The 22263-nt window shown below is 44.2% G+C and overlaps 1 protein-coding gene and 1 pseudogene across 1 annotated transcript; one reads left to right on the plus strand and one right to left on the minus strand.

Moving 5' to 3' along the window:
- Positions 1 to 7384: 7384 nt before the first annotated feature.
- Positions 7385 to 8964, minus strand: LOC136470079 (zinc finger BED domain-containing protein RICESLEEPER 2-like; annotated as a pseudogene).
- A 10658-nt stretch (positions 8965 to 19622) lies between these two features.
- LOC136473854 (uncharacterized) lies at positions 19623 to 20769 on the plus strand. Its single transcript, XM_066471497.1, has one exon. It carries the CDS (start codon positions 19850 to 19852, stop codon positions 20501 to 20503), a length of 654 nt encoding a protein of 217 aa, XP_066327594.1. The 5' UTR covers positions 19623 to 19849; the 3' UTR covers positions 20504 to 20769.
- The last annotated feature ends 1494 nt before the right edge of the window (positions 20770 to 22263 follow it).

Here is a 22263-nt window from a genome sequence, read left to right on the forward strand (position 1 = left end):
TCCGTGGGCCCCTGCGTCCTAGCTTGTGGACTAGGGATTCGTAGGTCATCCCGGACAGAAAGGCTCCTATCACGTCGACATCGGCGACGTTCGGGAGCTCATTGCACTGTCGAGAGAAATGCCGGATGTACCCGTGGAGGGTTTCATCGGCCTTCTGGTGGCAGTTCTTGAGGTCCCATGGGTTTCCAGGGCATTTGTACGTGCCCTGGAAGTTACCCACGAAGATCTCCATCAGATCCGCCCAACTTTGAATAGCATTGGACGGCAGGTGCTCCAGCCATGCTCGAGCCGAATCAGCCAAGAATAGCGGGAGATTGCGAATGATGAAGTTGTCATCACTCGCACCACCAGCCTGGCATGCAAGCTGATAGTCTTTGAGCCAAAGCCCGGGATTTGTCTCGCCAGAATATTTAGGAATGTTGGTAGGCGGTCGATACCTTAGGGGGAACACAGCGTTGAGGATGTGCCGGCCAAAGGCCTGAGGACCTGGCAGGCTGGGGCTTGGGCTTCGGTCCTCGTTGCTATTGTAGCACCCGCCACATCAGGGATGATAGCCGCGGCGTGCTGCCTCTCCATCGTCGCCGTGGGCACGTCTCCGAGCGTCGATGATGATGCGTACGTCGCGGCCATGGCCGAGGCATTGATGTACTGGGACGACGGAGGGCTGCCTACCGGCTGGCGGTGTTTGGTGTACGGAGGCGTCCTTGGTGGGACGTACTGAGGGTGCGCGCTGGCTGGTGTCGGGTTCACGTCGTTGAGACAACGAACTTTCTACCTGCTGTGCCGCTGCACGCTCGAGCAACGTGCGAATCTCCCGGCGAGCGCGATGATCCTCGGACGTCGCGGCCTCTAGAAGGCCATGCAGCAAGGCGGTTGCTGCGGCGATGTTTTGGCTAGCTTGGGCAAAGTGAGGAAGGGCCCCATCGTTGGTGAGGATCCTTTGATGTACGGTGCAGGCCATGGCACGCGCGCGCCCCCCGTCTTTGCGGCGTTCAATCTCACGATTGATGTCTACGTATTCCCGGATGAGCCCTTGCCTGGCCTCATCGATCTCTTGCTGACGGGCCCTCAGCTGCTCCATCCTTAGGTGAGATGGGGCTATCGTCTCTTCCCTGGACCTGCTATCAGGGTTGTTTGTAGGGGTGACCTCTTCCCTAGAGGCGCTTTTGACGTGACCTTCGGGGGTCTGCGTCATGAAGCACTCCTGAGAAGGGTGGTGGCTCCCCCTACTGGAATCTGAGCTAGAGAACGATCTCGGCTCCTCATTGAGGAGCTCATAGAGGGTCTCCGTATCTCGCTCAATCGCCCCCACGAACTCGATGTCCGTGGGTGATTAAACCATACGTAGCGCCAAAAGGCGGCTAGCGGTCGCCGCAGCGTTGTGGAGACTGAATGGAAACACCATCGGAGCACCCCGTACAGACCCTTCCGGACATAGGGTGGCATTGTGAGAGGCCTCCTTTGATGATGGGACTCCTCGGGAGTTGCCCGGCGGGCCCTCAAGCCTAAGACGGCTGAGGTTGATGGAAGGGGGAGACGGGGCGGCTAAGCCAGTCAGCGCTAGCTCTCCTCTTAGTGTGATAATGAAATCTAGGTCGCCGAAACGCACGTGTGCGCCTGGGGCCCAGGTGATTGCGTGGGTGGCCATCCGAGGCTTGATTTGGAACATGCAAACCCCTACCTGGCGCGCCAACTGTCGGTGTTTCGTACAAGCACCGGCAAGTAAATTTATAGTATTGCGCGTTAGGCTCGGATGGTGCGCTAAAGGACACAAGATTTATACTGGTTCAGGTGGAATGTCCCTACGTCCAGTTTGCTGCTGCTCGTGTTATTAGCACCGTGAACGGTTTGTAGTAAGGAGTACAAACGATCGAGAGAGGGACTGGTCCCAAGTCTCTGATGGAAGGGTTGAAAGGTGGTCAAGAGCTTCATAGCCGCTTGACTGTATGTATGAGTGTGTTCTCTTGTTCGGTCTTATTTTCCGTTGTCCCTCTATGGGATAGGCGCATCCCCTTTTATAGATCAAGGGGGTGGCTTTTACAAGGATGAGGGCTTTATCTAATCTTGTGGTTCATGTCTACCCGGCCTGGTCCTTCATTCTGATGAGTGCTAAGAAAGATAAGTGTCTACAACACTATTGATGTCCCTGTAGTGTGTCAGGTTGATTACAAAATGTTATCCTGCTCAGGGTATGGGCTGTAGTACAGTGGTTTTGACTTATTAGCCTTTCCCAGCCTTGCTCCGCACGTCTTTTGGTTCTTGTGAGTCTTTGTCGGAGTGTCAAGGGGTCGGGGTCCGGAGTAACGCCGAGGTCAAGGCCATCTGGCTTTGGACCTGAGGGGTCGGGAAGCAGGCGCTGCTCCCTTAGGTCTACAGTGTGGTGACGGAATTCCCGTCGTTCGTGGAGATAGCAAATCTTCTTCTGGAGTGTAGCGATTGTCGTATATCTTCGTCGAGTTCCGTGTCCTAGGTCTGAAGGCGGCGCCTACAATTCTACAGGGTGAGGAGCACGCACCTGTACAACCTTTTGGGCCCTACTATGCCCGGAAGGGTCTAAAGCACCCGTCCCATCCTCTCCTAGCAGTACTTTTCTTGTCAGGGCGCAGGGTATGGTTCTTGGAGCCATAGTTGACCCGAACGTCTTGTCTTGCCCTGTCTCTATCATCCTTGTCGTTGGGTGAAGTGGAGACCAATCCCTATCTCCTGGGCAAGACCGACCCTGCCCCTCTGGGGTCGGGCGAGGTGGAAACTATCCCTCAGCCCTTGGGCAAGACCAAGCCCGCCCTAAAGGCGTCGGGCAAGATGGAGACTAGCCCTGAGTCCCTCGGGCGAGGCAGAGCCACCTCAGAGGCATCGAGCGAGACGGAGACTAATCCTCGGCCCTCTTGCGAGATCGAGCCCACCCCAAAGGCATCGAGCAAGGTGGAACCAAGCTCCTGTTACCCCAGTAAGGGGTGAAGCGACGCTCTTGTGCGTCTAGAAGTTTTTAACGTTCGGTGGTTATTGGTTCCACCTTCTGCGGTACCCCGATACTAGGTCCCTGACACCCTAGTTGTAGGGGAAGAAAGGCATAACATCACTATTGCCTTAGCGAGGATCCATAAATACCACATATATTGAGAGACTTGAGAGTGCTATACAATGGAAGCTCTGAGTTTTATTTTGAAAACCCATAAAAACTCTAGAATAATGGTTGAGCAAAGAACTTGAGACATAGTGCTTGACTTGATCATTCTATCTTTCAATTTCTCAAGAACCAAGAGAAGGCTAAGAAGCTCTATGGTTGAAGGTAATATGGGTAAGTTTGAAAGTTAGAATAGTTTGTTCTAATCTGGAGGAAAATTCTTGTTTGAACGCATGTGTACTTTTGAAGAGTTGCTTTGATGTTTTAAAAAATCCTAAAAACTTCTGATCCAGTTGCTGAGTTTAGCATTGCTCAGGGACGAGCAATGGTTAAGCTTGGGGGAGTTTATTGATAGTAGATAACAAACATTATAAACCATCAATATAACATGTATAAGGGCATGAATGTGATCACCAACATAGGTTTAGGGGTTTAAACTAACAAATTCTACAAGTTTTGGTGAATCTATGTTTTCAGCAGGGTTTATTCAGAAAACCATCAAGGTGGACCTACTTGTTAGAATTAATCACGCTTATCCATGATGAAAACAACTCCAGAAGGTTCCAGAGGACACCAGAAGCCAAACCACTAAAGAGGACCACGAGACACCTCCAGGTGGGGCTGGCTGCCCCCACCTGCATGCCGGCTGGCCCCTAGGGCCCACATGTCTACTCTCCGTTGCATTGTTGGTTCTCCACTGCCTTAGGGTTCTCATCTACGTTGTCCTTTCAAATCGGTTTGATCCAAGGGCTTAGGTTGACGCTTCGGTCTATATATACTAGCCCCTACCCCCTCCCTTAGGCATTGCATTCAATCAAGAGAAGATAAAAACCCTAATCATCCTTAGAGTTCCACCATATTCTACGGCATAGCTAGCTAGGCTAGGTCTAGAGGTAGGCAAGCTTCGCTTGGATTCCAGATCTTGTTAAAAACATGGCTTGGTATATCTCTTGTACCCCTCTCTTGTTTGTATCTTGTTTGTATCTCTCGTTACTTTCATATGTTTGCTACAATTGTTATGACAATGTTCTTCATATCATTCATGTTTCTAGTTATAATTAGGACTAGATATCGAGCCAGCTCAGCTTAGTTCAGTCTAGCTTGGCTCATCTCGTTAATATTACGAGCTAGACGGACATCTCAGCTCGGCTCATTTGCGAGCTTGAGCTGGCTCATTTAACTCGTGAGCTACTACTAAAAAATAGGAGACATATGTTTATAATGTTGATGCTACATCAATTCCAGAAGGTGACATCCACCATTATGCAACCATAATAATTAATATATATTAGGTTCATCATAGTACCAACCATGTGAAAGCTCTAGTTTGGTTTTGGTGAATTGATGAAACCCTAAGTGCTAACCTAGTTTATCAAGTGATCATGAGATAGGTAGCACATTCCAAGTGGTGAAGTAAATGAAGATCATGACATGATGATAGTGATGCCATGGTGATAATCAAGTGCTTGGACTTAAAAAGAAGAAAGAGAAAAACAAAAGGCTCAAGGCAAAGGTATAAATGGTAGGAGCTATTTTGTTTTGGTGATCGAGACACTTAGTGAGTGTGATCACATTTAGGATCGATAGCTGTACTATTAAGAGGGGTGAAACTCATATCAAAATTCAGTTATCAAAGTGCCACTAGATGCTCTAACTCATTGCATATGCATTTAGGATCTAGTGGAGTGCTAACACCCTTGAAAAATGTTTGTGAAAATATGCTAACACATGTGCACAAGGTGATACACTTGGTGGTTGGCACATTTGAGCAAGGGTTAGGAACTTCACTAGTGGAGTGTCCGCCCGTAGAGTGCGGACAGTCCGATGGTGCCACCGGTGCCCTAAACTCAGGTGAACGTGGTCACTGTAAGTGACTGGACACTGGTCTCTGAAGGATCGGCGCGTCTGGTCAGTAGCAGCAGAAGAAGTGCAGCGTCAGTTGTCGACCGGACGCTGGCGCTAAAATGACTAGACACTAGCTGGCTGGGTCCGATCACACTGACATGGTCATGCACAAGGGAAACGCCAAGTGACCGGATGTTGGGTGAGTCTAGTTGAGCATGACCGGACGCATCTGGTCGTGAAAAGTTGTCTCTAGATGCTTACTGGAAATGATCGGACGCTGGAGTTCAGCGTCCGATCACTTTGAGCCGCTGCGTCTGGTCATCACTTGACTGTTGAGATCAAGCAATCAACATTTGAAGAGAGGGGACTCGTGGCACACATCACGTGACCGGATGCTAAGGTCCAGCGTTCGGTCGATATGACCGGAGCATCCGGTCACCCCATGTTGTGCCCAGTGAAGGGGTACAACGGCTCTATTTCATGGGGGCTTCTATTTAAGCCCCATGGCCAGCTCAATCTCACTCTCTTGGCTATTTGTATTGACATAGCAACCTTGTGAGCTTAGCCAAAGCCCTCCCACTCATCTCCGTCATTGATTCATCATCTTTGTGAGATTGGGAGAGAATCCAAGTGCATTGCTTGAGTGTTTACATCTAGAGGCACTTGGTGTTCGTGTTTCACTATGGGATTCGCTTGTTACTCTTGGTGGTTGCCACCACCTAGATGGCTTGGAGTAGCAAGGATCATCGAGCGGAGAGTGGTGATTGTCTCTGGCTTCGATCGTGGTGATTGTGAGGGGTTCTTGACCTTTTCCCGACGGAGAGCCAAATGGTACTCTAGTGGATTGCTCGTGGCTTGTGTGATCCTCATCTTGCGTTGGTTGTGCGGCACCCTATTGAGGGTTTGGCGTGTGATGCCAATTAGCTCGTGAACCTCTAAGTGACTGAATCGCCACAACGAGGAGTAGCTTGCCGGCAAGCAAGTGAACCTCGGTAAAAAATCATTGTGTCATCATTTGATTCCGAGGTGATTGGTCTTCATTGTTATTCATTCTTGTGATTGATTGGCTCCTTCCTCGACACGGCGGTATAACCTTCTTGCTCACTCTCTTTACTTTACCGCAAACTAGTTGTCAAGCTCTTTAGTGTAGCTAGTTGTGAGAGCTTGTTAGTTTGGTTAGTGTGGCTCTTTAGTTAGCTTTTGAAAGCACACTAACTTAGTGTAGTGTCATAGCTATTGTGTGGATAGAAACTATATAAACTAGAATTATGGTATGTGGCTTGCTTTTTAGTAGGCTAGCGCAACACTTGCTTCGCCTCATAATTGTCTAAGGCCCTATTTGGATCGTAGGATTTCCAAAGGAAAAATACAGGAATCAAGATTCCTCTATTTTATGTATTGTTCATGTGTTTGGAACATAGGATTTGAGCAATCCTTTCCTATGGAAAGTTTCCTTCACCCATGCATTTTGAAGGAAAGAAAACATCCGGTCTAGGCCATTGGAAATTTTCCTGTGACATGATGCGCATCTGCCTAAGCTACCGAACACTACTGCCATGCATCAGTGAGAAAAAGGACAAGACACTATTGCCTAAGCTACCAAGTTTAGCAAAACAAGCACATCATTAGTCCAAATATAATGAGATTCTTCTACTACCTCATTCCTGCATTCCAAACGCTCATTCATGTAAATTTCCTGTGTTTTTCCATTCCTCTGTTTTACCACCACATTCCTTTCCTATTCCTATATTTTCTACCATTCCTACATTTTTTATTCCTCTGTTCCAAACAGGCCCTAACCGGTTTGTTAAGTGTTGTTGTAGAAATTTTTAATAGGCTATTCACCCCCCTCTAGCCATTAGGAACTTTCACCATGCAACATAACTGGTCCATCCATGATCCATGCAGTTCCAGCATATTACATTATGTCCATCTCCATGCAAGTATGTTAATATTTACATATGACATATGACACATTAATTAAGTTCCATGGAAGCACACAAAAGTAGCTATTTGTCCTCCTTCAGAGTTTGTTTCCTAGCCCCCAATTCCTACACTTGTTGCAGGCTTAGATCATATCCTATAAGTAAAAAAAACTGTACTTCAGGAAATTACCGAGAACCAAATTTTAGAATGTTTGTATTTCAACTTCTAGTTGTATAATTACTAGTTGCTTGCCACCATAGACTTAGAAAAGTCCACAAACTCAATGTCAGCATCATCATCTTCTCCCTAAAAAATAGTTCATAAATCAACATTTAAGTACCACAACAATTATAAAATCAAAATTCATATGAAATAGCTAAAATTAAGGATTACATACCAATAGAACAGGTGTACACTTTTCATTCTGAGACCCCCTTATCTAGCTTGTCTAGCTAGATGCACAAACAAATGCTTGAACCCTCGTTGGCTTCAAAGAGCTCCTATAGTCATGAAGAATTCTACCAGAAGAGCTAAATGTGGACTCTGATGATACACTGCTAGTTGGAACAGCAAGAACCTCATTGCCATACTAGACACAACAGAGATGCTTGTACCCTTTGATGAAGAGGCTGAATGAGTGGTTTGGTTTGTCTCACCCATTTTGTGGCGATACCTCAATTCATACTTCTTGTAGAGCTCTTCTAACTCTTTGTTGATCTCATTAAGCTCTTTTTCACATCTTACAGGGCTATAAAGCTGTTCAAAGCTATAGCTAACGTACCTCATTTTAAACCTAGGGTCAAGGATTGTAGCAATAGCCATGAGATTATTTCTCACCTCCCAGTATTTATCAAATTTATCTAACATTGCAGCAGCCATATTTCGCAAATATACATCATCTGATTTCTTTGCCTTTATCAATGCAATCTTAGCTGTCACTATGTAAGGGTAGAAGACATTAGCTATGGGGTAAATTGATCCTGAAAATGCAGTTGTTGCTTCAGCCATCGTTCTTAAAATTGGCCTAATCTTGTCATAAATTTTCCAATCATCTTCTGAAGGTGCCCACTCATACTTATGGTCTACTTGAGAATAGTAACCAAATATAGCCCTGTACTGAATACAAGTATCTAGCATTCTATGTGTTGAACTCCACCTTGTTTTAACATCAAGAGACAGCCCTTTTCCAACTGTAACAGCATACTCATTGCAAACATCCATAAATTTATACATACGACTCGGAGACCTTTTAAAATATTTCACTGTGTCTCTAAGGTTACTTATGAGATCATCTATCGGTTGCAAGCCATCATTAACAACTAAATTGACTATGTGGGCAGCACAGCGAACATGAAAATATATTGGATCAAACTGACCATTCTTTCTAGCAAGAAGCTTGGGTGTCAAATTTGTAATAGCAGCATCATTATTTGAAGCATTGTCAAGAGTGACTGTCATAACCTTATCTTCTATTTTCCATTCCACCAAACAATCAAAAATAGCCTGAGCTATCACTATTCCAATGTGGGGAGGATCCAACTCAACAAAGTTTAGCACACGACATTGCAAAACCCAATTGGCATCTATGAAATGTGCAACCAAACACATGTATTGAAGGTTTTGATTAGATGTCCACAAATCTGTAGTTAAACTTATAGATTCAGCCTCTCTAAGACACTTCTTGAGAAGTTCCTTTTCTGATTCATACACTTTCATGCACTCATTTTTATGGTCTTTCTACCAATAGATTCATAGTTACTATTCATCCACTTCGTCAAGATATTAAACCATTTATGTTCTACCATCCGAAATGAATACTCATGAACAATAATCATCTTGGCAATCAAATTTCTAATGTGGTCATGATCATATTCAGTAGGGTTAATCACAAGAGAACCAGCATCAGAACCAAAGGATAGGGTGCCTTGAGCAAGTTGAGCTTTAGCCTTTGCTAGCTTGTTCAAAAATTGAGTGCACTTCTGTAGGTGCCGGTTCAGCTGTGATGTTGGTCCACTAGGATGGTACGCATAGCTTCTATAGCAAAATTTGCACTTAGCCTTTGTCACCATAACCCTAGCCTCCTTCTTGGATGTAACTTGGATCTCCTTGAAATACTTCCAACAATCAGCCCGCTTCACCCTCTTTACCTTGCACTTGCAAGGACACAATGAAAAGTAGGGGATGGTGATGGAGTAGTTGTAGGCACGAGCCACGCGGGACGTTTTGTCGCTCGAACTTGGCCAATCTACACTGACAACGGGGCAGTTTTCTTGCCATTCTTGCCGACTTTGCTTCGACGGGTCTCCAAACTTGTCGGTGGCGGAGGAGTTTCATGTTGTGCCTCGACGGTCTCATCTTCGTTCTCCATGGCGGACGGTGACTGCAGGTGGCATCGGCGCCTCCGTCGTCTCCGTGCCTGCATAGCTGCATTGTGCTTTGCGTGCAGCGAGTGGCGGCTAGAGTCGCTGGACTAACACCGAGTAGAGGTGAGGAGGCTGGAGGGGGACGAGAAACGAGTAGAGGCGAGGAGTTGCCTGCAGTGGCAGCACTCATTTTTATTTTCTACGGATGGGAAGACGAAGGGGAAGGGATGGGATCACAGGAGATGGAGGAGAAGGGTCACGACGCTCACATTCACAAGCCAGGACGAAGGGATCTAGGATTGACCGATTGTCTCAGTGGTATGAGCTTGCTTGTTGGGCCTCCCTCGTGGACCCTGGATTTATAGTCGTGGGTTGATAGGCCTCAACTCGTGAGCTGGCTCGAGCTAGCTCGTTAAAACAGCAAGCTGGACTTCCAGCTCAACTTGTGAAAAAATTAAAATAAGCCGAGCCGAGCTGGCCATGAGTCGAGCAAGTTGGCGAGCCGTGAGTATTTTGTCTAGCCCTAGTTATAATGTTCATCGTTTACTTTGATTATATGCTTAGTATAGCTAGATTATCATTATATTCAAACATAAGTTTGTATAGAGCTCACTATAGTGTACAATGTGTAAGCATGGTGCTTATACGTTGTTTACCTGCGAATGCACCCTATATTCCACTCCATGTGGTAGATCGCGGATGTAACACTCCCGTTGAGTCCTTTGTAGTCCACTCCCCGAATATAGGACAAGTAGGATGCGGTTACGAAGGAAGACAAGCTCTGTTCTTAATCTTCTTTAGTAATATCCCTTATGTGTAGATATAAAGTTGATCTTAGCCATGACTACTATGTGTAATTGCACTAATCAACGTATGCTTGGACTTATAATTAAGAATGACTTAGAAATTATTCCTCTAATATTCTACTTAGTCATGCTAATGCCATAGAAAGGAATACTCTAAGCGATCAATGATTAGTTATTACTTACCATTCATGTACATTTATCTCTTGACTTACCCCTGTTGTGAGTAGAAGTTGGTTATGGTTTATTTCTCCATCATGTGTATAAGTTATCAATATATTCCAACCATCCGTCCTTCCCTGTGGTAAAAATATAAATAACAATACCTAAAATACTCCTGGGTAAAGTGCTATAATGGTATATTATCTGTGCGCTTGTAGATTCATTTTATTTATATATTCTTTCTAGTCACATGCAATATTAAAGTATTTCTTAGTGTCATTCTAGAAGTGGCACTAGGTAGTACCAACAAGTATTTCTGGCACCATCACTAGGGATGACAACTTAGTAAAAGTGATGCTAAGAAATATCAATAACATAGGGTGACTACTTAAACAAGTGATACGTTAATAAATACCAACCCTCTTCCCTCTCTTTTGGCTCCTTTGTGCTCAAGCCCCTTGTATGCTTGTACCTATTTTAGATCTTAGCGCTCTCTAGGTTCTCACGGTGACAACCGCACCGCTAAAACCCTAGGGGTGTCTTGGTGCCATTTAGTGTAGGAGGGTCCAGGTACCCTACGACTGGATTTAGGCATTTGTGCCCTCTTGTGTGTTGCTCCTTTCTGATGCCCTATCTTTTGCCATGGCGTGGGGATTGGAAGAAGCAAACCACCGCTCCTTTCTTTTCTCCTCCCATTCCACCCTCTCTTTGGTTCTTGTCAACTGCAATGGCATACGAATTGAGAGAGACCAAAACTATTTCCTTTTCCCCCTTAGCCCGCTCTGTTCGATCCCATCCTAGCCATGACGATCAGATCAAAGACCGGACTATCACTTCTAGTTAGCGAAGCTATGGTCTATGTCGTGTTCTCGGAACCATGCGAGTCGACTCAATCAACCTTTAGAGTGCCATCTCTACCGAGGATGTGACATGAACATACCTAGCCGACTTTCTCCTTTTTAAGCCCTAGGATACGGACTCACTTCATGAGGGCTAGTCTTGTTTTTTGTTGTGTTTGCTTAGGAGGAGCTAGGGTCTAGGCCATTATTCTTGAAGCTATACAGGTCGACACGATTGGCCCGGGAAGTACTGGCTAGGCTATGACTTGAGCTTGTGCTTAGCAAACAACCATTTCTGCCTCTTTTGGCCCGAGGATCGGAAATCCTCCGCTAGGGCTAAGTCTTTTTCCCTTGGTGTTCTTTCGGTGTTATTCGATCTTTCTTAGTCTTGTTGCCTTTTTAGAGTATTGTTTGCTTATTGCCTTGTTTGTCGCTCTATCGAGGTAGTTACATTAAGGATAACGTGATTGGACTGGGACCCATTGGAGTGAGAAGACATGGACGGTAGTAGGACCTTGAGGAGAACGACTACAAGTACACTGAGGCTCTCAAAGATGACCAGTGAACAGGTGACACATCCCACCCAACCTCATAGAATCCTATTAGACATGCTATAATGTAGCTGCTAGTGCTTTACTATTATGCAAATGATTTGTGATAGGTTGCATGGTAGAATTGCTTGTGAGCGATTACCTTGTCGCAACCTATACCCTTGCACACCCGCTGTTAGACTAGACACTCGCTTACTACTTACTTGCTACTTCTTCTACTATGCATTATATCTGTGATGTGATGCTTGGTGGAGGATTGTTTGTAAGTGGTTAAGGCACATGGTGCCAATAATATGGTAATAACCAGGGAGATCTTGGCGTGCGTCTTGGGTGTGTGGTGAGGGTTGAGTTGATCGGATAGGATCTTATGATGAGTCATTGGATGAGTCTTGCGGGGGGGTGCAACCTAGGCATCCCCTATGAGAGGTACCTATGGCGGGTGCATGTGAGATGAGAAGATCTCGAGGTGGAGTGTCTTTGTGGGATGAAGCCCCGAGATAGAAGTGCCATCGAGGCATGGGGTGTTGGTTATCCCCTTTGAGAAGATATCCTGTCTGGTCCCCCTAAGGACTGGTACGTCGAGAGAACCAGATCATAGGACCCTACATACACACCACTAGCTCCTGAATGGGCGGGGATGGTTACCCGACCAACTAGGATGGTGTCATTATTACTAGGTTGGAAGTGGATAGTGTAGGGAGGTATGGGCGTATGGCCCACACCCTCCTAAGACAGCGTAGTGACCTTTGGGGGCCTAGTACTACGTCTCACAGTCTCAGTGTGCCGGTAGACTCTAGGGTGGCCTAGGGCTGAGTGGTAGGATGGCACCATACCGGTTGAGAGGTAGTCGGTATCAGCCTAGGCGGTGCACACCGCCGATGATGGTGATCTTGTGGTTCTAGGTGTACACGCTCTACAGAGTTGATTGATCTATATGTATAGCCGCGTCCCAAGATATGGACATTCATATGACCTACGCTTTCCTTGATTAATGAGAGGTGTCCTTTCTTCTCCCCCATGGTTTGTTGGGCTTCGGCTGTTAGCCATAAGGCAAGGTATGAGAGGGAGTCGTCCTTGCCGGCTAGAGAGTGAGAGTGTGGTGAGATGTCTGTGATGGGATGGTTGAACGTGTGGATGAGATGGGTTAAAACTTGATGAACTGTTATAAAATATGGATGAACTTGTATAGGAAACCTATAGCCATATATAGGCCTTTTGCTCTACCCTTGCATTCCACTTACCACAAAGCATACGCAAAGCATAGGGTGGGAGCCAGTGGCCAGTACAAATCGTACTAAAAGATATTTGGCAGGTTTTGGATGTCATCTACGACGACGACAATGGAGATTGAAGGATTAGGATTAGGTGGTCTCGTTCCTATGCTCAAGTGTGGTTGAGGAGATGAAGTCTACGCCCACTGACATTCTACGCCTACTCTGATAATTGCCCGTGAAGGAGGAGCCTTCACCCGCCGACGCGCTACGTCTACTCTAATGCTGATTTGTGTGTGTTCCGCTAGTATAATGTTGTAATTAGGTGTGTTACCCAGTGTTGTAATGCCTTATAATCTTGTAATTCCACGATGTATGACTGTGATATCAACTAAATAATGATAATGTGATAGTTTGGTCTTTCTGGGATTATCACATTATTCGTATCTGTGGATTTTTCCTTCGTGGAAAATCAGGATTGTTTCACTGGTCACCTCGGACGAAAGGGTAAATCACGGCTCATGGTGAAAGTCTACTAGATCTGCAGAGTGTAAAACTGGTATATCAGCCATGCTCACGGTCACGAGCGACCTTGGAACTCTTACGGAACAAATGATCACTATTGATTAATTGTTTAAGCTATTCATTATTCATGTTTACCTAATTATGTGTTTATATGGGCTTATGATAAACTTGCTGCTACTCAATTGCTTAAAATCATGACTCACTAAAAGCTAACCGCAGTTAAAATCGTGTCAACCTTTTGAGCCACATGAACCCCATGTTACCCTTGTTGAGTACGACATGTACTTTCGCTTGCCTTTACATTTTAATTGGATAAAAATCCTGGATGGATACCAGATTACTAGAGTCAGGAGGAGTTAGGCTTGTGATCAACCAGTCAGTTGTCCCTGTGGAGTGGAGTCTTCACCTAAAGATCGGAGTTGTCTTACCGCTATTTGCTATCTAAGGTTATATCTTTTATACTAAGTTTGTTATATACTAAGTATTGTCTTTTGATATTACCCTTATTTGTAGCTATATGTGATATTTGACTTTCTAGGCTCACATATGGTGTGTCTCTGATTTTGTTATTAAAACCGGATGCTCCTATAATGCCTCAATCCAACAGACTGGTGTAGTTCTTGTTTTTAGTAGTTAGTGGAGTCATGTTGTATGTTGTATTTAGGTTATTTTAACAGTCTAGATTTATCTTCTTTTTAATATAAATCGGCAGCTCTTCTGGTTTATCTAAAAGATAATAATTTGCTTAATACAGTATAGTTGGCTCTCAAGACCTACTTCCTCAGTGGTTTATACATGCCCCTCAAGAGAAATTCAAAATCTTTAGTTCATCTATCACGCTTAAGATCAGCCCTAGTACATTTCACATATATTTGTATACTCACACCTATATTAAAGTGGGCAGCGGGGCACACAGGATGAAAAGAAGCCCAGCTCAGCCGCCAATACCGATCGACGTTGAGGGCTTGTTCAGATGAAAAAAATTTTGCAAAATGGATACTGTAGCATTTTCGCTGTTATTTGATAAATAGTGTCCAATCATAGTCTAATTAGGCTTAAAAGATTCGTCTCGTGGATTTCGTCTAAACTGTGTAATTAGTTTTATTTTTTATTTATATTTAATGCTTCATGTATGCATCCAAAGATTCGATGTGATGGGGAATTTGAAAAATTTTGCAAAATTTTTTACAAACTAAACTGGACCTGAGAATCTTAGCAAAATATCTCGTTCTGGTGGCTTGACGCTGTCAACGACGTTAGGTATGTACTCCTTTCATCCCTAAATAATTATAGTTAAGTTTGACTTTTAGAGAAAATTCGTGCAACATTTGTATCTCCAAATAAATTTATTAAAAACTAGATTCAAAGATCTTTTTGATGATACTAATTATGTGCTATAAATATTATTTTTTAAATATATATTTAGTCAAAATTATTTCTCAAGAAGCGAAAACGATATAAATTTAGAGACGGAAGGATTAGGCTGTGCTAAACTGAAGCGGATGTTGCTGTGCTGTGCTGTGCTGATTGAACATAAAAACAGCGCATCGATCAGTCGCACGGGGCCCAACGTAATCGACCTGATTTCTCCATATCGCGATCTTCTTCGTTTCTCTGTCTGTTTCTTTTTGCTATTGTCGTCCATGTGGAAGTGACAACAAAAGGTGGGTCTGCAGGCTAAGCTTGGGCTTAATTGGGTTCATTGCAGTTGCAGAGAGGGATTAAATTAATAGCTGCACGAATGATTATAGTGTAAGCCATGCATGCTTTAATAATCTCGTTCTGATGGGATCGGAACGGGGCCAAACTCAAAAGGCTGGCTTGGCTTGGGCGAGGCTGCTGTATCGTGCATGAACCTTTGGTCGACACACACACAGGTTCATGCATATACGAGAGTCCATGAAATTTGCTCTCGGATAGGATTAAAAGCCCTCCATGCATGTGCCCAACACTATTATTTGTTTCCTTTTTTTCATTTTCTTTTCAAAATAGCAGAGCAACCAGGCCACTGGTATGCTGAACCCTTTCCCATGTAAATCTGACCACGATGAACAGACATCGTTTTCATTTTTGTTGGATGTGTCTCAGTCACCGAATTTTGAAAATTAAATCACCCAAGATAAAAATAGCAAATACTAAACACGTACACAACCTGATGAGCCGTCCGTCTCGTCAATAACCAAATGCAGAGTTTTGGACCTGAAAATAATTAATTAAATCGTCACTGATCGAAGCCATGCATGTTGTTATTCAGGCATAACGCACTAGAGTAGCTAGCACTCATCAGTTATGGTGATATCGCAGATCAACCTGCTTATTGCTCCGCGTCGCCTTAATTATATATCAACATGTGATGCCTCAGAAGAAGACGATGATTGCCAGCTGACGCGCACCCAATTAAGGGCCAAGACGGCCGTCGGAAGTCGGCAAAGCTAGCTCCATGACTCGTACGGTTGTCACCAGCGGAATAATCACATACCTCCATGGCAAGGCAATGGCCAATAATCTCCCTGGCCTACCTAGTACTACCTTTGATTTCATCGCTTTTGTTCATAGGGATCTCATGTGCCATACACCGTAGATATTCACGTCATACAAAACTTGAAATTTTACGATTAAAAAATTATATATCCCAAAAAAAATCAATGTTTTAGCTCTTGACACTAAGTTAGGCACATATAGTTCGAGCTGAGAACACTGCGCTTTTGCAACACTCCATGTATTCTTCTCAATTAACGGTTCATTCTTGCTCCCTCGTCCCAAAATGATCACCCTAAGTCAAACTATCTTATGTCTGACTAACTTTATAGAAGTAGTTAGCATGTATCACCTTCAATAATCAGGGTACATTTGTTTTGAGCATTAATTTATCCTAAGAATCCTAAAAGCATGAGTGTTTTTGAGATGGAGGGAATAGATGATAGGTATGTGTCAATGATATTTGCTACGGAGTGTAAGAAGGTAAGATCTCGGAGAGGAAAAGAAAGGGCAAGATTCGGCCTATACATTTTGGCTTTGGCATTTGGAAGGGTAGGTAGGTTAAACTTTGGTCCCTGCGGCATGACAACAGTTGTATTCTACGATATTGGTTGTGCCACCCTAGCTATGTAGGGCAGGGCAGGGACGCAGCGTAGGCGTAGGGAGGCAATGGCAACAGGACGGCATCGCATATACCACTCACCATGGGGACAAAAGGAAGCGAGGCGCTGCTCATCACTGGGCACTGGCTCACTGCTGCATGCACCGTACTGGATCCAGCCAACTGAGCCTTAGCGGCGAAGGCTTCCAAAAGGCGTCAACGATTAGCGGCTGAGATTCCGTTTAGGCCCTAGCTATGATGGATTAACGGAATTATTACGGACGGGTTATATATTATTATTATTACTTGTTCTTTTTTTTACAAATTATGGAGTGCATTGCTAATTAGATTAAAAGTTTGCATTCAACTAGCTATAGGCTTTGGAAGATCTAGTATAACGGGGTGGTAGATATATGGATGGGAATTTGGTGTTTATGCCCCTATTTTATACTACAATGGTGATTTTACCCCTACTTTTTAAACTTTGTGATTTTGCCCCTGTGATTTTGAAGCGAAGCGTCCGTTTACCCCTATTTTGTAACACCGTTAGATCTGACTTGATTAAATGGCCAAAAAAAGAGAAAATAAAATGTTCACACGTGGAATGTGTTGCATATGTTGCAAGTAGATCGGGATGTTGCATATGTTACAAGTATTTCAGAGACATGTTACAAGCGTTTATTCAAAATATTTCATCTGTTTCAGATTTATGATGCAAGAATTTTTATCTTAATGTTGCACATGTTTCACACTTATGTTGCAAGAGTATGTTCGAAATGTTGCAGCTGTTTTAGTCTTATGTTGGAATAAGTGTTTTTATGTTTGGAACTGTTTTATCTGGATGTAGCCTATATTTCACACACATGTTGCAATTGTATGTTCCGAATGTTTCATCTGCTTCAGTCATATATCGTATCCAAGTGTTTCATGTTTTAGTGATAGAAAGTCCTGGGGGGCACGGCCTAGGTGCAATCTTATGGTGTCGAGGCGTTTAGGTTTGTAAAGGCTAGATTTTTGCTAGGTTATTACCCCCCCCCACCCCCACCCCCCTTGAAGTTGAAGCATTTTGTTGCCCCTTGCGTCCCCTGAAGTCTGCGCAAAGTTCTTGTCAGATGCGGAATAGCTGAACTCAGAAAGTTGGCATATCCTGGTGCAATTCATTGCTGAAGCTAATGTTTCTTTTCTCTTGAGTGGATACAGAAATTACAACAAGTTAAAGCCTCAGGGAATGCTGAAAGATGTGCTTTCATAGAAGAGATTTTAGCTGAAACGGTGTCGAATTTTTTCTAAGCTTTTACCAGTTTTGAACTGATTAAATTATCTAATTCATATCAAATTTGGTAAACCATTGATATGGCAATAGGGGAAAAACACAAAGAGCAAAATAAAACAAAGGTAAAATCATATGGGCAAACTTGTTCTTTTGTCCAAAAGTTAACACCGTGAAGACTACTTCACATAGTAGGGGCAAACTCTCCCTTCGTTTTAAAAACATAGGCGTAAAATTATAAAGTAAAAAAAAACAAGGACAAAATCACCATTTAACATAAAAGTAGGAGCAGAAACGCTTAAGCCCCTGTATGGATCGATATATCGATCACTTAATAGATGGCATATATATAATGCAAACCCCCCCCCCCCCCCCCCCCCCCTCCTTAAAACCTCATGTGAAAACCAGCAGCTCATAGGATTTGTCACGATATACCAAGAATTGAAACCATTCAGTTAATTCGATCATATATAATGCGTATTTGCCTCCACTTGAGCCAGCAGCACTCGCGAGAACACTAACAGAAAAGTTATTTTTCTTTGGGTTTTACCTTTTTCTGTGAGCATAGCTACAAAGAAATTTTATTTTTAATCTTTTTTTTGCGAATTATATAAGGGCAGACGCAGACACTCAATACGCACGCACACTCACCCCCTATGAACACATGTATACAGACCTTATCCCTATGAGTATCTTCGAAAACTGTGCCGGCACATCTCGAGATTGACGAAGTCACACAGGCGCATCGCTGTCGACGGGAACGTCGCCTACCATTGAAAGCACGACGCCGTTAAATCCTGGAATATATCTAGGAAAATGCGAGCACCCATGTCGAGAACTTGAAACCGTGTGGGCAGGTTCCACCGCAAGGAACCTAACCGAGCTAGGCTCAGTTCGCAAATTTATTTTTAATCTGGATGAACGTAATTTTTTTGTGCATGTATGACCGACAAAAAAAATTGTTTCTGACGGTGAACCGATCAAAAAATACACGAGCTAGTCCTGTCAGTTATTTTCTGTCGGTATATCGCCAGAAAAATATTTTTCTATCGAGATTCGCATTTTTCTATCAGTTTTTGCACACACGTGCCATTGCGAGTTACCATCAGTGTCGGGCGGGTTTGAAGGAAATGACCGGTCTTTGAATACACAGCAAACCATGCATGCATTCGACAATGGGAAGCAAATTAAATTAAACTAATACAATATACAGCGAAGTGACAAAACCCAATCTAGCACAAGTGCAAGTTGCAGCTCCACAAGCACGTACGAGATATATGTTTCACCAAACTCTCGAAAAGGAACCAAATCAACACGACTGCGAATGAGCAATAATAAGGTCGCTAGAGTACATCCATGGAATCTCCCATGCATAACTGGCCGGGGCCATGACACTACTGGCACACAGATCAAACATCGCCATCATCATCAGCTCTTTATTATGCTTGGATGATGCACATAACATTGGTGTCCCGGCCGGCCCCTGCCTTTTACTACTTTAATTACCTTGCCTACGCATCATCGGCCATCTTTTGCTACCACGCACGTACTTTTGCTTTATTATTAATTAGTACAGGCCTGTTTGGCTGGTATTAAAGCCAGCTGATAAATCGGTTAAAACTATTTTGTTGTGAGACAAAAAATATTGTAGATTCTAGCTGATAAACCGGACCAAGACCTTTGCCCCGGCCGTCCGGCCTCCGATCCTATTTTTCTGTTTTCTCGGTGCCCATAATTCCTGGCGACCATGAAACTTTGCATCCATGTGATGCTGAACCTTCCTGGAAGCAGCCGAAGAAGATGAAGATTGCATGGTGGTGACAAGAGGCCAGTCGTCGCCCCTCGCCACCCCGGCCGGGCGGGCTATATATACCATGAAACCCTTCAGACCAAACTCCATGCCAAAACACACAGCAGCAGCAGGTCCTTGCATTGCATTGCATGCATGCACGCTTGACACTTCATTAGCCTACTACCACTCTAGCTATATATATTGCACACGGCCACAGCTAACTAAACTATCTATTAGCCAGAGCCAGCCACTTCCCACTCGTAGCATAGCAAAGCAATCCATCGACAGCAGCTAGCTTGATCTCTCATTGGTTAATCATATTATTTGTAGAGCATTTCTTGGCCAATTCCATTTACAAGATGAAGAAGGCGTCTAGGTACCTGAAGCAGCTCTTCTGCGCCATCGTCGCGGCGGTGAAGGCCAGGTCCACCGCCGTGGGCACCAAGGCCAGCTCCCTGCGGACGCGCCTCATCGTGCTCGGCATCATGCGGAACAAGAAGCTCCTGCTCAGCGCCATCCAGAGCAAGATCCACGCCATCATGGGCGGCGGCGGCGGCAGTGGCCACCACCACCAGCAGGGCAGCAGCAGCTACGGCCTCAATAATGGCAATGGCGATGGCGAGGCCGAGCGCCTCTTCCTAGCCAGCAGCGGCGCCAGGAAGGCCGCGCTGCTGCAGAGCCTGCCGAGCTTCGCTGTGGAGCAGGAGGCGAGGGCGGTCGTCCTGCTCAGCAGCCTGCCGAGCTTCGCGCTGGAGCGGGAGCGGGACACCGCCGACGCCAACGAGGACAAGGACGTGGTGGAAGCAGCAGCAGCAGGCGAGAAGCATCTTGCTACCGTGAACGACGCCGCCGTCGCCGCTCCTGCAGGATCGGCGGCGGAGGGGGAGTTCCGGCTGGAGGACGAGATCGACCGCGTGGCGGACGTCTTCATCAGGCGCTTCCACGAGCAGATGAAGCTGCAGAAGCTCGAGTCCTTCAAGAGGTTCTGCGAGATGCTGGAGAGGGGCGCCTGAATGTCCATATCCCACTCCCATTGCATGCCAATCTTCATGGTTCATCTAATAATTAATCAAGAAAGATCGACTTCTGTCGGGGTCGGGGTTTAGTTATTATAGTTACTTCAGATTAGAATAAGTGACAAGAAATCGAGTTTGTTTCTTGGATTCCTACTTTAATTTGGGGGTGTTCGTTTGAATGTGAGGAGAATGATGGTCTCGTGCTCCTTTTTTTATGGGAGGAGAATTGGTGTGATCAAGTCCGATGTATGACTTGACGGTTATAAAAGTTAACTGAACACTAAATGAAATTATGGGTTTCCAATCCATGTCGCGGCCCATAGTTTTCCACATTCCTAAATTGGTTGTATTAACTAATATTTATCCAACAAAATAGGCACCAGCAATAATCCTCAAGGTCTAAAAAATATACAAATATTTATAGTAATAAACAATTATCATTAGATTAATTATGAAGTATATTTTTATGATATAAACATATTCTCAAAGATGTAAATGTTGATATATTTTCTGTAAATTTGGTCGAACTAACAAAGTTTGACTAAAGTCAAATCACATTCTTTTCTAGACGGAGGGAGCAAGTAAGACATAACCCACGGAGATGGTGACAAATGTAACAATCTGCTTGATACGGTTTTGTCGGGCTTCAGCTCCTTGCTATGATGAATAGAGTCAGGACAGTGAAGATAAAATAGCTTCACCAGCTCATAGTTCATTTTGAGAATAGCCATAAAAAGACTCTTACTAGAGTACACGAAAGAGCTAGGCAGAGTTCAACAAAAACAGGGTCTAAACAAAACATTGTTGAAGCCATTAATCTGCAAAACAGAATATATGAGTGAATAATGGAGCCTGTTCGTTTCGGCTGAATTGGCTTATAAGCTATGGCTGAAAGTACTATTGGCTAATTTAGTGTGAGAGAAAAATATTATTCGTTGACTGATAAGCCAAGGTTTATAAGCCAGGAGTACTCCACTAGGCTTAATACATACAGCTCAAGGTCTTAGGTGTTGTCAGAGCAATAAATTAAGACACGGCGCGAAGGTAGTGGAACAACTACTTGTAGCAATAATAAAGGGCTAGTGAACTCGTAAATGTAGAATGTTAGAGTAAAAATAAGTTGCATAAAAATTGGACAGCATCCTAACTGTACAATTGCACCACCCAACCTGCTTTCATATAGTACACTAACGTAAGAAATGATCAAGTTTTTTTGCAAAACGTATTTTCTTGCTGAAAATGCTGGACTTTTCCTTTATGTGAAAGGAACGAAGTGCCTGAGCACTCACACACAACACATGTGAAATCCAGACGCTTTAAGACGAGGCACACCAAAGCTGTCGAGATTCGAGAATATCTAACCACTCAATCCCTGTCAAAGAGGTTTTACGATGCATTTGAACAATGCAGCATTTCACATCTGTCGGCCTTGATAAAAGCTCTTTACAAGAAAGCAAACACATCAAGGGGTCCACATTTAAAAAGCATGACGTGCACGGTCCACAGGTTTTCTCCACAATGCAGGGCCCAATGGCCCAGTGAAACAGTGCTATACAGGAAAGTGTGGATCGCTTCTAACCTCAGATAGATTCTCCAGGAAACAAAGATGAAGGATCAAGTACACTTTGCAACCAGAAGTTTGTCTTTAACAAAAAGTATGGTAACAAATTATCAGAAAATTATGCCAAAAATGGTACCTTCAAATATTCAATATGCAGCATAACCAGAGGGCAGGTAGCAATCTCAATTTCAAGCAA

This window comes from Miscanthus floridulus, chromosome 8, assembly GCF_019320115.1.
Source record: "Miscanthus floridulus cultivar M001 chromosome 8, ASM1932011v1, whole genome shotgun sequence".
In the NCBI taxonomy this organism is placed as follows: Eukaryota; Viridiplantae; Streptophyta; class Magnoliopsida; order Poales; family Poaceae; genus Miscanthus; species Miscanthus floridulus.

What these genes read in the sequence shown, in the direction of transcription:
- LOC136473854 (XM_066471497.1), top strand. Translation starts at nt 19,850, where the DNA reads ATGAAGAAGGCGTCTAGGTACCTGAAGCAGCTCTTCTGCGCCATCGTC.